The sequence below is a fragment of the Amborella trichopoda genome, chromosome 2, assembly GCF_054954075.1.
Source record: "Amborella trichopoda isolate Santa Cruz 75 chromosome 2, AtrichopodaSantaCruz75HAP2 v2.0, whole genome shotgun sequence".
NCBI classification, from domain to species: domain Eukaryota; kingdom Viridiplantae; phylum Streptophyta; class Magnoliopsida; order Amborellales; family Amborellaceae; genus Amborella; species Amborella trichopoda.
In genome coordinates, this window is record NC_142337.1 from 63,910,857 (window position 1) to 63,926,996 (window position 16,140).

Sequence of the window (16,140 nt, forward strand, 5' to 3'; positions counted from 1 at the left end):
TTATCATTGATACAAGATAGTCACAACCATTCATTGCCGTTAGATTTCAAATTGGATGGCTTGAAGTGTATCATGAAGTTCAAGAACATTTTTTTTTACATGAGTATAATCAATAACATACTTACATTCACACAATTAAAAATTTGACATAAGAGAAGTATTGTTACTTTCTTGCTCTTCATATACTTCTAAACATATTATAAGGAAAAAGATTTATTAGGCTAGGGAATATCCGTGAGCTAGATGGCCAAGTTGAACTTTTTGTATTTGGTGATATCCAAAATCACCCAAGTAAGGAAAATTTGAAATTGAGATATTCCTATAGTGAGTCTATTTTCTCTATATGATGAGATAATTTTAGAAGACGTGCTCAATTTAGGTTACCATATGGGAATGGTGGCTCCTCAAGAGAGAGAGGGAGGCAAAAAGCTCCTACATAATGAGAGATTGGTAGCTCCTCTAAAGAGAGATGCAAAAAAACTCCTGAGAGATTGATTTCTTGCAGAAAAATAGTTCCCATGAAAAATTTAAATTGTTTCCCTTTTAATTAAATATAAAACCTTTTAGATAGAGATAGAAAGAAAGTCGGTTTCTTGTCACTCTCACATCTCATCTGATGTTGCTGATAAGATGTTGATAATGATTGCCAAAAATACAGAGAGAAGAGAGAGTGGATTAAAAAAATTTGCTCAATTATGTTTTTATCTAGATTTGTTCCAAAATCTTTTATATAGCTTTCAATGATATAGTGAATTTTATTTGCCGTACCCGTAGATGTAATCCTTTTGAGATGAACCACGTAAATATGTGCTCTTGTATTTGTTTCATACTTTGTCTCATACTTTATTTACCAAATATTCACCCATCTAGTTTAAAACTTCCACGCACAACAAAAATCATACTTTATTTGCCAAATATTCACCCATCGAGTTTAAAGCTTCCGCACACAACAAAACTATCCTACAGCCCACACTCGTTCGGCATTTTGGTCAAATTTTGCAAGCATATAAATTTTTTATATTTTACACCAAGGTCGCACACATCACTATCCAAAATTTTTTCAACCTGCATCATTTTTTTACTGCTAAATTTCACAACTAAAGGTACAAATAGATTTTTAGACCATCACATCAGTTTTTGAAATCAAAACTACAACTTCCACATAGTTTTGACGGTTACCACATAGTTTAACGGTTTGAGGTTGTTGGCTAACACAAGCTCCATCCTTTTATTCTAACCTTGGCCACCCATTCTCTAGCCTGATTGAGGGCCTAGATGCTCCAACTAGGGGGTAACCTTCAAATTATGGCTATCCATTTAAAAAAAATATTCGAAAACAAAATCGGTTATAATGAAATTGTATCAAAATGGTTTCGAGCTGTCAATCACTGTAACAATGCCCGACACAATGACGGAGGTTATCGCGATCTGCGTTAAGCTCCTTGTCTTCATACCCAAGGCTGCGCCAGCTATGGCACCAGCAATGCCGGAGTTCACCTGAATATCAAGAAGCCAATTCTTAGGACTATCAACACTCTCGCTCTCTCTGCAGACTGGGATGATTGACTCTGGTTTTAGAGAGCATGGTTCCTAAGGGAGACAAAAATGCAATTTGAGTTCTGTCGAGAAAGATATCTTGAAATTTATAAGTTCCCAGATTCATCTATCAGGAGATAAGTAAAAAGGGCCATGCCTGCAAAGCGAGTTTATTAGGCAGCTAAACATCAGGATGTCGTAGTTTATAATCATACTACATTAACAAAATCATATATCACAGTTTGGCATCATTTTCTGGTATGTTTTGTTTTTGAGAACGTATCATAGATTGGCATAATAAAAATTCCAAAGAATATAATATACTTGAATTTGCATAATTACCCATGTTTGATTGGATCAGAATCCGAGCTTACACAAGCCGACTCAACTGAAAGCTAAAATGTACTTTTTTCCATACCTTCAATATCAAGGTACCACTTTTAGAAACTAGCCGAGATCCATATAGAAACTTTATGCTCATAAATATCATCACTGTCTAAGAGATGGAAAATAGGACCTATCAGAGCAACATGACTCAGGTATTAGCCCCCATTCTCAATCCATCACTGTACATCCACTGATTAGATGGTAACGCGCACTTTGGACAGCAGATTTTCCGTGCTCCTACTTTCCCTCGAAAAAAAAGGGACTGGGATCATTATCTTCGGTCCCATTTATTGCACATGCTTTCATGTCTGCATGCTTATCATATTTCAATTTTTTCTTTTCTAATCTATGGCTTGCAAGAGATGGAAAATGTTTGAAATTGATAGTGATGTTCTGAATCTACTTGTGACTACTATGGCAAAAAACATAAGGATCGCTTTGAGGTGTAACTTTCCTCCTCAAGTAAGGATGCCCATAAAAAATGGGATTATATACTATGAGACTATTTATTATTGGTACAAGAAGGTCACAATCACTTTTAACCATTAAATGTTAAATCTAATAGATGAAAATGTGTTACAACATACAGAGAGACTCACCCAATCCTCCTGCATCCGATATCTTCTAACACCACAACGTATTGCATGAAAAGCTCCACCCAAAGATCCTTTGAGAAAGCATGGAAGATGACAGATTTTGAAAGTATGAGTAAGGTTAACTTGAACAAGAAGCAAGAACTTTTAAATGGACATCATTTGAGAAAAAAATCAGGATACATCAAAAAAAAAAAAAAAAATTTAGGGCTAAAAAAGAAGCCTTAAAAAAAACAGCTTTAATGCATGAATAACTACTTCCATGCCATGAATGTCAAAGTAAAACAGCTGAAAACCAAGTCCGACACAAATTCAACCTCCTTCCATCAAAGAAATTGCTGTAATGTGCGAAAGAAGTCTGTGCATTTAGTTAAATATATGTGCATATGCTATATCCATATGGACATGCTAAAAAACTTATCAATGTGTAAAGGTAACAAAGCCATTTAAAAGTTACCAGAAAAAGTGACAAGTCGGGGACTAAATTGATAAGAACCATGTAAAGCTGGCTTAATGCAAGGAGAGCTACTTCGCTTTACCCCTTTTTGATGGAAACCAGCTCATTGACAATATGTAGTCACAATAAGTGGTCCCCAACCATTATAGCCGCATACTCCCATAAATGCTTTCAGCAGGAACTATTGAAAAACAGTAAAAGAGTTTCCATTACATTACCATTTTGCTGCACTGGCCTATTCATTCATATGGGTTGTGACTATTGTCTCTCAGACTTTTACGCAAGAAGGCCTGATAAATATTTTTGTCTAGTCCTACGAAAACAAACAGAAGGCAAAGCGTACAAAACCAGTACCAGAAAGATAACCATTTTCACAATATTATGGTCTACAGAGAATCAGCCCTACTCATGGGAGATTTGCTTATAGATAAATTTGTGCATCCTGGATAAGACAGAGATAACGTTACCATGATCTCCTGTTCTCACTTTCCAACCATCATCATTGATTAGTCGATGTCAGCTTGTAAGACCTCCAAGTTGTTCATCTTAAGTTGACATATATACAGGTGGCCAGAAACCTCCTTGATTCGATGGGTTTAAGACCTTCTAGCACTCAACCAATTTGAGCTTTCGCCTTTGGTTGAGCTTTTGCCTTTAGATAAACATTGAGGTCCCTTGCATGCCGGTGAATAAGATTGTGGAACCCAATAACACAATCAATATTGTGAAAAAGGCAATTCCCTTGGGTAATTTTTGGTTAAGGGAAGAAAACATTACAATATTTCAAATATATGAAGAACACAACTATAAACCTCGCCCTGCATTGGCAATCATTTGATAAGATAAACATTTTAATTTAATCCATAGGCCTGTCACGAACTGAGGTTTGAGGGAATTCAACAAGAGTCATCTTTGAACAATTAGCATTATCAGCACTAGTTTGAACAGATTGTAAAAAAACATGGTTCTTATATTGATAACATATGCCTAGACAAGTTCATGATAAATCACTAATGGCAATAATTTTCTTTGGTTCAAAGATCATAAATTCAAAATGGATTTTCATTTACCCCATAGAAGGCTGTATGTACCAACTCTCTTCATCTGCAAATCACCAATGCAGCTATCAAATAAATGCAATTTATCGTGCAAGCAGGAATACTCATGATGGGGACAGCATACCATAATCCAACGTACCATGGCAAAACCATGCCATCGCCATCCATTGAAATGAATGGATTGTGATGTAGAGACACTAAAACATGGTATGAATCTAACCTAACGTTTCACTCTCTCCATCATCATCCTCGCTTCATTGGACAATGATGACCCAAGATTATGGTTCTTCCATTGCATATTAGGTCATAGTATACCTGTCCTTCATGATAACTTTATATTCTAGCAAAGAAACTCTATAAGCACTGTAAAACTCTAACCAATGGTAATGACAATCCAAATTTCTTACCAGGAAAGTAGTTCGGGCAACACCAGCAAGGCCTAAGTTCCACAAATGGAGAAATAAGATCAGGCAAAGCAAGACACAGATGTTAGTAACAAAGAAAGACAAAACCCACTTAGGGGAAAGTCTAGGATAATCCACCAAACTATGGAAAAACCATATTCAAATGGTCATCACCATCCATTCAATTGTGAAACAGAGAGAGTAGGATCCGCCTGAAGAGGCCATGAACCTGATGATGGAGCCCACTCGCCCTCACAACACATTATTTCAGTGGACAATAAGTTTTGACTATATGTAAAACTCATCTCCCCATAATGTTTTTCTCATAAATCAGGACAGACCTCTTTTATCAGCTCTGTAGGGTCCACTGACCACACCCCAAGCTAACCCTGCCTGACAGAAATGGATGTTGTATTTTAGAAATAAAGCAAACCTATTGACCAACCCAAGCAAGCACAGGAACAATGTAAAGGTGCATCATAGATAATAAAATAAAATAAAAAAGTACCAACATAAGTATTTCTATTTCATTTAAAAATCTAAATTTTTCCTAGCCAAAATGGTCGGGGAAGTTCACGTGGAGACCAGACCAATTGCCCTTACTGGTTCCAATTTAGGCTGTCAGCCAACTTCTTCCAGTTTCTAAACCATGGAGTTAAAGCAATATCAAGACTTATACTTCTCTATAGCACAGGTGATCAACTTCAATAAGTTAGCTTTCCTGCATAAAAGAATGATTTGGGGCCATTTGGATAATATGTCAATACTAGAAAGGCACACATCCCCCAATGTCTTGCTAGAAGCAGTTGCATCTAGACTTGGATATGTCGGTTGCCTCTTGCTCATTCGGCGTATAAGAGAATTCTAGAAAAAGAACGAGAACTGCCATCGTAATCTTTAAGGCAAGGTTTAAAAAACGGATCGGCGACCCGGATCATCCACCCCAAAAACCGCATCAGATCCGTGGATCGGAGAATCGGTCGAATCGACCGAATCGGCAAGTTTCGTCCCAAATAATTTTCAAAAAATTACTATAAATCTCTAAAAATAGTGTTCTTTTAGTTTCCAAAAGAAATTAGGAGTGGTGCATTATGTACTTTCATTACTTTGTAAAAATAGATGAATACTGAGATGCTCTTTTAATGTCTAGATGCCTGTATAATATTAATTAGAATATAATATTATAAGATTACATCAAAATAATTAAAAAATATTAGAAAACACTTCCATATTATTAAAATAATAATTTTACAAATAAAGTGAAATTAGAATCACATCAAAGTAATTAAACATTTATTAATTCACTTTACTCATCCAAAATTATCACAACCTAACTATAATATTATATAATGAAATTGAAATTCTTGGTTTATAATTTATAAAAATCTTACTATACAAGTAATAACTAATCTAAAATATCTTATATTATCATCCAAGGTTCAAAACAACGCCGATCCGATCCGAATTCGCCCGATTCGGATGTCCCGAATCCGCTAATAAAACATGATGCAGACAATTTGCTATAGGGAATCAGATTGATGACAACACGATTTGGACATGTCACCAATTCCCAAGTGAAAGCCACACACGTCACCGGTTTCTATACTATCTATTTTTTTGTTATTCCTTCCAAAAAGGTATTTTATCACACATGAGCTCATCAATGCGAGCCTACCCATTTATCACCCGAAAGCTTATCAATGTGGGCATGTCCATTTAAGCAGCACAATCCTCCACACGTCAAGCTCATACAACATTACCTGGTAACATTCATTTTATAGTAAATTGGTCTTTCTAATATTTTCGATGTGGGACTAATCTTTGTCCCTTTCTTTGAGCCTCAACTAGTTAACAGCTTTAACTATATTAAAATTAGCATACCATATTAAATGAGCGTCACTTAATTGATAAACCTTACCGTGCATTATGAAGCATGCCATATTAAATGAGTGTATCATTTAATTTATAAACTTTAGCATGCCATATTAAATGAGTGCGTCAACTAATTTATAAACCTTAGCGTGCCATAATCCCAAATTAACGTTCCATATTAAATGAGCATCATCAATACATTTTTTCTTTAAATGAATTAATTACATGCCAAATTAAAAAACTGCAATATAAAAGTTTTTGCTATTTATTAGTAAAATGGATTTTTCGGTAGGTTTTGTTACCATATTATTGTTATTAGTTGTAGCTATTGCGCATGTTGCCGAGATGCATTTTTTTATTTTTTATTTTGATATATTTATTTTTTATTTTTTAGGGTAAATTTTTTTTAATATCATAACATTAAAATTTATAGGGGATTTTATTTTTATTTTTAATCATATGACATGAAAGCATTTTTTAATAAATTTTTAATCATGTTTTTATATAATATTATATAATTAATAACAATATATTGATAACCAAATCTTGCATTTTATCTATTAATTTATTTGCATTATAAATTATGTAATGTATTTATTTTTTCTTATAGATGCAAATAAAAAAATTTATGATATTATAAGACATTTTAGATTTCTTCTTATTTGTATAGTAAAATAATTATAATATATAAACCAACAATTTCAATTTTATTCTATAATATTATAGTTAGTTAGATTGTGAAAATTTTGGATGAGTAAAGCAAATTAATAAATATTTAATTCATTGATGTGATTCTAATTTCACTTTATAAGGGAAATTCTTATTTTTATCTTTTAATATGGAAGGGTTTTCTAATACTTTTAAATTATTTTGATGTAATATTATAATACTATATTATAATTAATAATTACACAGACATTCAAACAGTAAAATAACTTCTTAGTATTCATTGATTTTTACAAAGTAATAAAAGTACATAATGCACCACTCCTAATTTCTTTTAGAAACTAAAAGAACACTATTTTTAGAGATTTATAGGATTTTTTGAAAAAAATTTGGGACAAAACTTGCCGATTTGGCTGATTCTCTAATCCAACACACCGATCCACCAATTCAACACTATTTTTCGGGTGGACAATCCAGGTCGCCGATCCGTTTTTTTAAGCCTTGATACCATCTAATTTAAAATTTCTTATTTACAACGATAAGAAAAAATAATACAATATATAATTTATAGTGTAAATAAATTAATAAATAAAAAATTTTGGTTAAAAATGTATAATTATTAATTATAATATTATAATAAACATGATTAAAAATGCTTCCATATCATATGATTTAAAATAAAAATTAAACCCCTTATAAATTTTAATCTATGATATTAAAAAAAATTCAAAAAAAAATTACCCTAAAAATAAAAAACAATGTTCTAGAACTCGGTCGAGGTTACTCGACCTAACCCTATAGGCGAGGTAATTTTTGGGCGAGAAGACTGTACAACATGTTAATAAACATTATGTATATTAATATGTCAGATTTAAATCATTCATGCTTAAAGGTCTTCGTGGTTAGTAGGGGCGCGTAAGCCTTAGGGTGTGGGTGTTGCGGGTTCGTATCTCCACTTGCGGCTTGTGAACATCTACTTTTTTAACATTGTCATTTTTTCATGTGATAGCCCCCAAGAATCGAACCCTCAATGTCTTGTAGGGTAGCAGATGAATGTCTCACGGCATAACCAATGCGCCATCAGCAGTTAGCTTTTCAAAGGATACCCATCAAATATAGATATTACGTTTTTTCTTCATTTTCTTCCAAAAAAAAAAAAAGAGCTAGACTTGAGCGAGTTACTCAGACTCATCCGAGTAAATCAACTCAGCCAGGTGCCGAGTACCTTGGCCAAGTCGATTTTTTGAACACTGATGAAAAATAGAGATATCAAAATTCAAAAAAAAAAAAAAATCTCTCGTCAACACACACAGTAGCTACAAAATAATAATAATAATATGTTAACAAAACCTACCTATAAAGTCATTTTACTAATAAATAGCATAAACTTTTATATAGCAGTTTTTTAATTTGACACGATAATTAAATCATTAATTAAAAAAACATGTTGATAAGGCTCCTTTAATACGGCACACTAATTTGGGAATATGGCATGCTAAGGTATATAAATTAATTGACACGCTCATTTAATATGGCACACTAAGGTTAATAAATTACATATCACGCTCATTTAATATGACACGCTAAGGTTTATCAATTAAATGAAACTCATTTACTATGATACGCTAATTTTAATATGGCTAACGCGGTTGACTAGTTGAGGCTCAAAGAAAGGGACAAAGATTAGTCCCATATTGAAAATATTAGGAAGGTCAAGATACTATAAAATGAAGGTTACCAGATGATGTTGCACGAGCTTAACGAATGGAGTGTGCTGCATAAATGAGCAGGCCGGCATTGATGAGCTCGCATGTGATAAATGGGCAGGCTCGCATTGATGAGCTCACACGTGAGAAGTACCTTTTTTTGAAGAAATAAAAAATTGGAAGTGTAGGAACCAATGACATGTCCGGTTTTCACTTGGGAACCGATGGTGTGTCCGAATCATGATGTCATCAATTCAATTCCCTGTAGCAAATCGTCTAGATCCCGCTTTATTAGCGGATCCAGGATGATGCCACCAATACCCGATCTGGATCGAGTGAATCCGGATCAGATCGACAATTTTTTAAACCTTGCTCTAAGGAACTCCATCCTACTGGCACATGCACAAATATTACGACAATCGTTTGTATCCCAATTGGCCATTTTTATAGCAAATTGTGGAACTAAGTTGAGAAGAGCGCTCTCATCTCTCCATTCCCATTGTATCCCTATAATAGTTTGCCTCTCAAAGTCAAACAACTCTAGATGAAAAACATAATGATTCGACTAGTGCAAATTGACAGTCATTGAGAAACAATGATATAGGTAATGGAGAGGCTCCTACATTGATTATAATATGAAATGATGTGTATTTTTCTACAGCCAAAAAGAACTTGATATGCAATAAAACACAAATCCACCACTTCTGAAATTGCTGCAGAGCAATAGCGATCAGAATAGTCTCAAATTCAAAACATAAGGGGCTTGTAATGGGGTAACAACCCACAAAAGTGGTCGAAAGTACATGTCACCTGTGTCAGAATCAAAGAAAGCATAAAAAGGATGAACCTGAAGATCAAGGGACAATAAATGGTTTGTACTTGTAATACAACCAAACAATCCATAAATAGTTCAAGAGTGAAGCTTCAAGTATATATGGAAAAGGAGGAACAATACATGAGGGTTCACACATGAACAAGGTAACAAGGCAGAAAGGTGAACCCTTGTATTTTTGGGCAGTTTAGCGGTAGGGATCGAACTTGGGATGTAGGACCGCAATCATCAACAACTAACGAATCAAGCCCAAGCTCGATCACTAGTGATATGGTCCCTTAGCTAAAATACTTTTGTCTCATTTGGCTTTGATGGAAAGTCAATTAACAAATAAAAATCAGGGAGAAAAAGAAGATCATATTTTTCAAGATTTGATTGACAATTCAATCCACAGTTCCACACTCTAGATGTGATTGGTCATAGAAATCGAAGGAACACATGCTTCACAGAATAATAGATACCATGTAAAATGTTGAATTTGCAGATAAATAAAAACTCCTAACCAAGAATACAACGGGAAAAAGGCACAATTAACCTAACCTAGGGTGCCATGCTGCAGCAAGTACCCTAACCGCCAAGCCAAGGGGTATGCTAACATACCCAACACAATTTGAAGCCATCCAGTAACTAACGAATTCATTCTTTAATAAGGAAATGACAAAGAACTTAGAAAATGACAATTTTCTATAAATCTATATCAAATATGGCACACCGCTATTAGAAACACATGTTTTTTCCTACTACCAATCACTTTCAAATCGTCCTTTTTCTTACTATTGAAGACCCTTCTATTTTTTACTGTCACTAATCACTTTCAAATCCTCCTTTTTCTTACTATTAAAGACCCTTCTATCCCACTCTTTCAAGGGGCACTAGATCATAGCCAGAAAGCACAGATCTCTTCGTAAGCTTATCACCTATTCAACACCCAGAAACTCCCAGGTGATCACAAAGCTTCCAGTATTGACCTCCAATAATCTTATAGGCGCTCAAAACGAAGTAAGAGCACATAAAAAATGCTCAAACGTTGGCATTGGGCATCGGTATCGGTTAGTATATTGACAACAGCAGTATCACATCTCTGTTTTAAATCCCTGATGCCTACCAAAAATAACTTTTCCTCATCAACTACTACAACATATATGGAGAAGTACTTATCTTCCAATGGTTTAAACTCTAAAGCAAGCATCCCATCTCTGAACATCAACCAAAAAAACATCAAAACCTAGGGAGAGTTGATTTAATCAACACTTTGAAAACCTAGAAACTCCAATCCTCTATATCCTGTGCAACCAAACCCAACACGAAACCCACTTCTTTTTTCTATTGTCGGTAGCAAGACAAAATCCACCATAAGTTTAAGTTTTAGCACAAAAGAGGAGAAAAACATTTCAAAAAATGAACCAAACAATCAGAATAACCTACTACCAGCCACTTAGAAAATCACAACTCCAAAAGATTTTCATGGCCACACAAAACAACCAACTTCAAATCCGATTCCCCACACATCGACCGCAGCCAAACTCTAATAGAAGACTCTGGTAAGTGATAACCAACCCTTCCATGCCCTGAACTGTCAACACTTCTCAAAAATTGACTATCCAAACCTTACAACTCTTTGATGATGAGGTCCAGATTTTATCTTGAATTAGAAACACAATAAAATTAGAATATTTAGTAAGAAAAATCATCTAGAACGCACAGAAAAAATAACTCTGTAACACTTGTTACAACCAACGAGGAACTGAGAATAATGAAAAAAGAAAAAGGTAAACATTCAATAAATCAAAGAGTAAGAGTCAGAATAGTAACAAAGCGCAACACAAATGAATGCTTAGTAATCTAACATAATCTCAATACAGATAGACCATGATAAAAAATTATAACATTCAGAAAAATGCACATACAAAAATCAGAATAATAATAACAGAATCAAACATGCAATACTAATCAAAGGGAGAAATCTAAAAGTCGGCAATTCAGTCTACATATCCTCAATATCAAAATTCGGATTCTTAATTGAAAGAAAAGAAAAGACCCCAAAGTGTTGTGGAGCACATTTAAATGACCATGAACTAAGCACATAACTAAGATTTGATCATGAAAGAGAGAGATAATAGGTCCAAAGAAAAAATACCCAAATCTAATCAAAGAATGAAAGAATAAAAGAAAACTACCCAAATATGGACTTGACCAATAGTTCCAGACGTGATTTCTCATAGGATCCATCACTAATGAATTTCCATCATGCATAAATGTACGTATATATAATTATCACGAGAGAGAGAGATACGAGTCAATGTAAACAAGACAAATAAATTGAGAGAGAGAGAGTACCATTCCAAGATGAACAAAAGCATTGACGGCGACAGCAGAGCATGGGGCTTCTTTCGCGAATCTCTTTGCCTCCATTTTTGCAATGTAAGGGAACTAAGGGCCTGTTGGACAATTGAAGCTGGTGTTATCTGGAACTTGGAAGTTCCTTCTCCCTGTGAATCTGGATGATCTGGTTCCTAATACTGGAAAGTACTTTGTATTGGTAACTTGTCTAGAATTTAGAGGGAAACTGGAAACTTGTGTTTGGTACCTCTAGAAGTTATCAAATTGGGAGAACTAGTAATTATGAATGAAGAATTCGTATTTGGGGGTAATATTAGTTTTTGTTTTAACGACAATCTAATAGTGTCATCCATAATAGATCAAACAAGAAGAATGATTCAGACAATCCAAAAATGTAACGAAATACAAAGAGTAGCGCAACTGTTTTATAGCTATTTCATTATACTATTATTTGTGTTTTCCAATTAATTATATTATAAAAAACCTCTTCTATCCAAGCTCCTTATATACGAAATACATTTGTTAGTCGAAGAAGTTGGAGGCGTAGCTGAAGGTCGGGTATCCATGCCTATTAATTCAGATACTAAGAACCATTCCAAAGATTCCATTGAACAATCAAGATACCATTACAAAGAATAATCACATTTATGTGCCCCATTTACAAATGCACTTCAAGTTCTTTCCTGTGAATGGAAACCCCAACCAACATATTGGCCATTAATTCCGATCTAAGTTTTCGAACCCAGCAACTCAACCCAACCAATTATAGTTATAGTAAGTGCAGCACAACAACTTTAGCATGCACACCATCAAATTTCCATTATAAATTCATCACATATCTCATATATCATCCCATCCACGAATTTGCATATTAAAGATCAGTATATTATCTAACAGTCATCTTTCATAACACAACAAAGCTTAATACTTTGCACACAGGTTGCTTAAAAATAAAAGAATAAGTTAAACAAAACCATATGCCCAAATAAAAAAGAAAAAGCTATAACTCATTTTTTTATGGCTCATTTTGTAGACATCCAAAGAAAAATATTAGTAAGGATCATGAATGCACTAGTAGACAATGTTTTGATGGGTGAAACATGCCCATTTTCTGCTGAATGTCTATATAAATTTACCATGGATTTCACTTTATGAAAATACCAGCAGCTTAACATCTAAGTTTAAGTAATCTAAAGGCCATTACTTTTGATATGCAAGATAAAAATTCGACAATTAGACCAAGGTTTTCGAGGTCACAAAATTTATCCTTCTCTCACCATTGTGTTCAGCCAAATTTGTAACATGAATTAATCTAAAGAATATCAGAAAACTTAAACATAAAAACTATCAAAAACGAATAAATTTTGCCTGATAAAATTAAGCCCCAACGTCATAAATATCCAGTATAGATAACAAGAAAGAGACGGAAAATTTGTACGAGAAATTTACAGAAAACAAAGATATCTAACAATCAAAGAGAAACCATTAAGCCAGGCTTACAAAAACCCAACACATCATTAAAGGAGCTTATTTGTTGGTTTATGCAATTTTTAATGGATTTTACTGGTTAAATAATTAAAATTGGGTATCTTGCATCCCAGCTTTATGCACTTTACAAGTAATAAACACAACCATTCACACAAGGATATAACCAAGTAAATCAGAAGAATAGAGTAAATATTTATAACAAAAGGAAACATTAAGCAGATTGCAGTTAATCAAAAGAAACAGTGTGAATATTGATAGTAAAAGCCAGCCAACAATTAACAGATTGCAATATGTAACTTCCACCACAAAAAAAAAAAAAAATGATTTTACAGTTAACCTAGATTTGCATATAAAATTGGTGAATAGACAAGAACAATAACGCTTAGCACAATGTTTCCTCTACAAAATCATAGAATCCAAAACATGAGAAACTTAATTGCATATCATAAATAGGAACAAAAACTAGACCTCAAAAATGTTAAATTAAAAATAAAAATACAATAAATAAAATAAAATCAATAAAATAAAATAAAACGAATATTTTGCACATTGCAACACAATTATGGAACTGAGATCCATAGAGGCTTCACTCAAGAGAGATAGAGATTGGCCTAAAGTTTGCCGAGAGAAATAAGTAAACAAGACAAAATAGCAAGAAAAATAAAACCAAAATACATCATAAGCTCGACATTCATACCTGACGTACTCCAAAACTCCCAAACTACAAGATGAAGAAAGGGCGGAGAAGCGAAGAGACGTCGATTGGGTTTATGGTTTTAGGGGTTGGCTGCTACAGTAGCGGGATCCTCATTTGGTTCCAATTCTCAAACAATGCCCTAACTGACTGGGTTAAGTGTATAACACGACATTCCACCTATTAAATATTAATGGCTCTCTCGCTTTTTTAAAACACCACGGCCGCCCTTCTCCTTCCAAGATTTTTTTCCGGATTTGTGAGGGAGATTGTTCATTTATATGTTCGTGTGGGAACGTTGGATCAGTTACTCGTATCGGTTTTTGGATAGATTAGTATCGGGAGTCTAAATAATTATTAAAATTAAATTAAAATTAAAATTAAAATTTTTATGGTGGGAATTACAGAGGGCTTAAGAAATTATTAAAAAAAAAAATGCAATTTCTATAAAACCTAGGCCTTATGAAAAAAATAAAGCTTTATTTTCAAACATCGTCCAAAAATAGTTTGGGCATCGGAAATCTTTACTAGGGCTTTAAACTCAATTTTCACTAATAATTATGAAATTGTAGATCAAAAATAGTACTGAGTAGATCAATGAACACTTGAAAATGAACGGTCTAGATAATGTGTTATACACACTATCTTTAGAGCTTGAAATTCTAAGTTTTTTCATAACCGTAATGGTCAAGATCAAGATGATCGATTTAAAAGTTTTTCGAAGCTACAATTGCAATTTTCCGTAATTTTCGGGGTGAGACGTTACTTTATTTGATAGGGCTGTAGCCCTATCAAAACACTTTTCTTTTTATTATAAGAACGGAAATAAGATTCTAGGTCCATGCATAAAGTTTCCGCTTTCGCATTTGAGCTAGGGAATTTTACATCGTATCTCTTTCAAATACCTTTGGGACTTAATTTCTACTTTTTTGTTTTAAGATATATTTACATGCATATCCCTAACAACTCTTGTGATGTAAACTGGTTTTTATGCTAAGATACCATTTACCAATGTTAAAAGGAGGTTACAATTACTTTTAGCCTCTAAATATCAAATTGGATGGTTTGGAGTGTGCCGTGAAGTCTAAGAAACTTTATTTTGAGCTTTAAATATAGTCAATGATACATTTACAACCATCCGATTAAAAATCTAACAGGTAAGAATAATTGTGACCTAAATATTCTTTTTGTATACTTTTTCATTTAAAATTTACCTTATTTTTTTGGTATTACGCTTGTACCTTTTTACAAAGTTTTTAAAATGACCAAAATATCCAAATTTATTTATGTTAAATTAAAATTTACCCAATTATTTTTGTTATTGCACTTATACCCTTTTTATAAACCTTTAAAAACGACTAAATTGTTCGAACTTTGAATTTTCAAGGTTTTAAATCAAACATGACCAAGTTATAGATTTTGGAAATTCAAATCCGAAAAATCCAAAATTATGGTTTTTCCTATTTAACATATATTGAAATTCCAAAAATTAAGTTATTTTTTTAATTTTCAATATTCAAAATCCAAATATTATAAATTAAGGGATTTTCTAGCTTTCAAATATTGAAATTTTAAAATTAAGAATTGTCTTATTTTAAAAAATACCATAATTTTTAAATTTGGATTTCCAAAATGTGAAAATCCAAATTTAAGGGTTTTTTGAATTATTATATTATTTTAAAAAAAAATAACTTAACTCTTAATTTTATATTTTTATATAAAAAAGGACATAATTTTGAGTTTTGGATTTTCAACATCTAAAAATTAGAAAAAACTTAATTCCAGAATTTCAAATTTTAAATATCCAAAAGTTTTAAAAAATAGCATAATTCCAAAAGAATTTTAGACATGGCCAAAGGGAGGTCATGTGCCGAGAGACTTGGCCAAGGGGAGGTCGTGTGCCAAGAGCCTTCTTTCGACCTTGGGCATGTTAAAGTTATTAGAATCTAATTTTTAGAAATATATTAGTTTTGTTTTTTTTATTTTATTTTGAGTGATTAGGGACACTATTTTTATCATTGTGCAATGGGAAGTTATGGAACTAATAGGTGGTTAGTAATTCTTGTAAGGTGTAGTTATTGTAGTGCATTTGGTTGTAAGAACCTCT

General features: G+C 33.1%; 1 protein-coding gene across 10 annotated transcripts; it reads right to left on the reverse strand.

The window, feature by feature from the left end:
* Positions 1 to 1,055: 1,055 nt before the first annotated feature.
* Positions 1,056 to 14,286, reverse strand: ATOEP16-4 (Mitochondrial import inner membrane translocase subunit Tim17/Tim22/Tim23 family protein). Of its 10 annotated transcripts, none has more exons than XM_020674072.2 (7): positions 14,037 to 14,286; positions 11,849 to 11,949; positions 4,777 to 4,824; positions 4,439 to 4,470; positions 4,044 to 4,077; positions 2,523 to 2,590; positions 1,056 to 1,497 (listed from the first exon to the last, which is right to left on the reverse strand). In XM_020674072.2, the coding sequence occupies exons 2-7, from the start codon at positions 11,889 to 11,891 to the stop codon at positions 1,363 to 1,365; spliced, it is 360 nt and encodes a 119-aa protein (XP_020529731.1). In that variant the 5' UTR covers positions 11,892 to 11,949; positions 14,037 to 14,286; the 3' UTR covers positions 1,056 to 1,362. The 10 variants fall into 10 exon arrangements, with proteins under 10 accessions (XP_020529731.1, XP_088715558.1, XP_006855560.1 ...); XM_088859432.1 differs by having other exon boundaries at positions 1,056 to 1,590; XM_006855498.4 differs by having other exon boundaries at positions 4,777 to 4,828.
* Between the last annotated feature and the right edge of the window lie 1,854 nt (positions 14,287 to 16,140).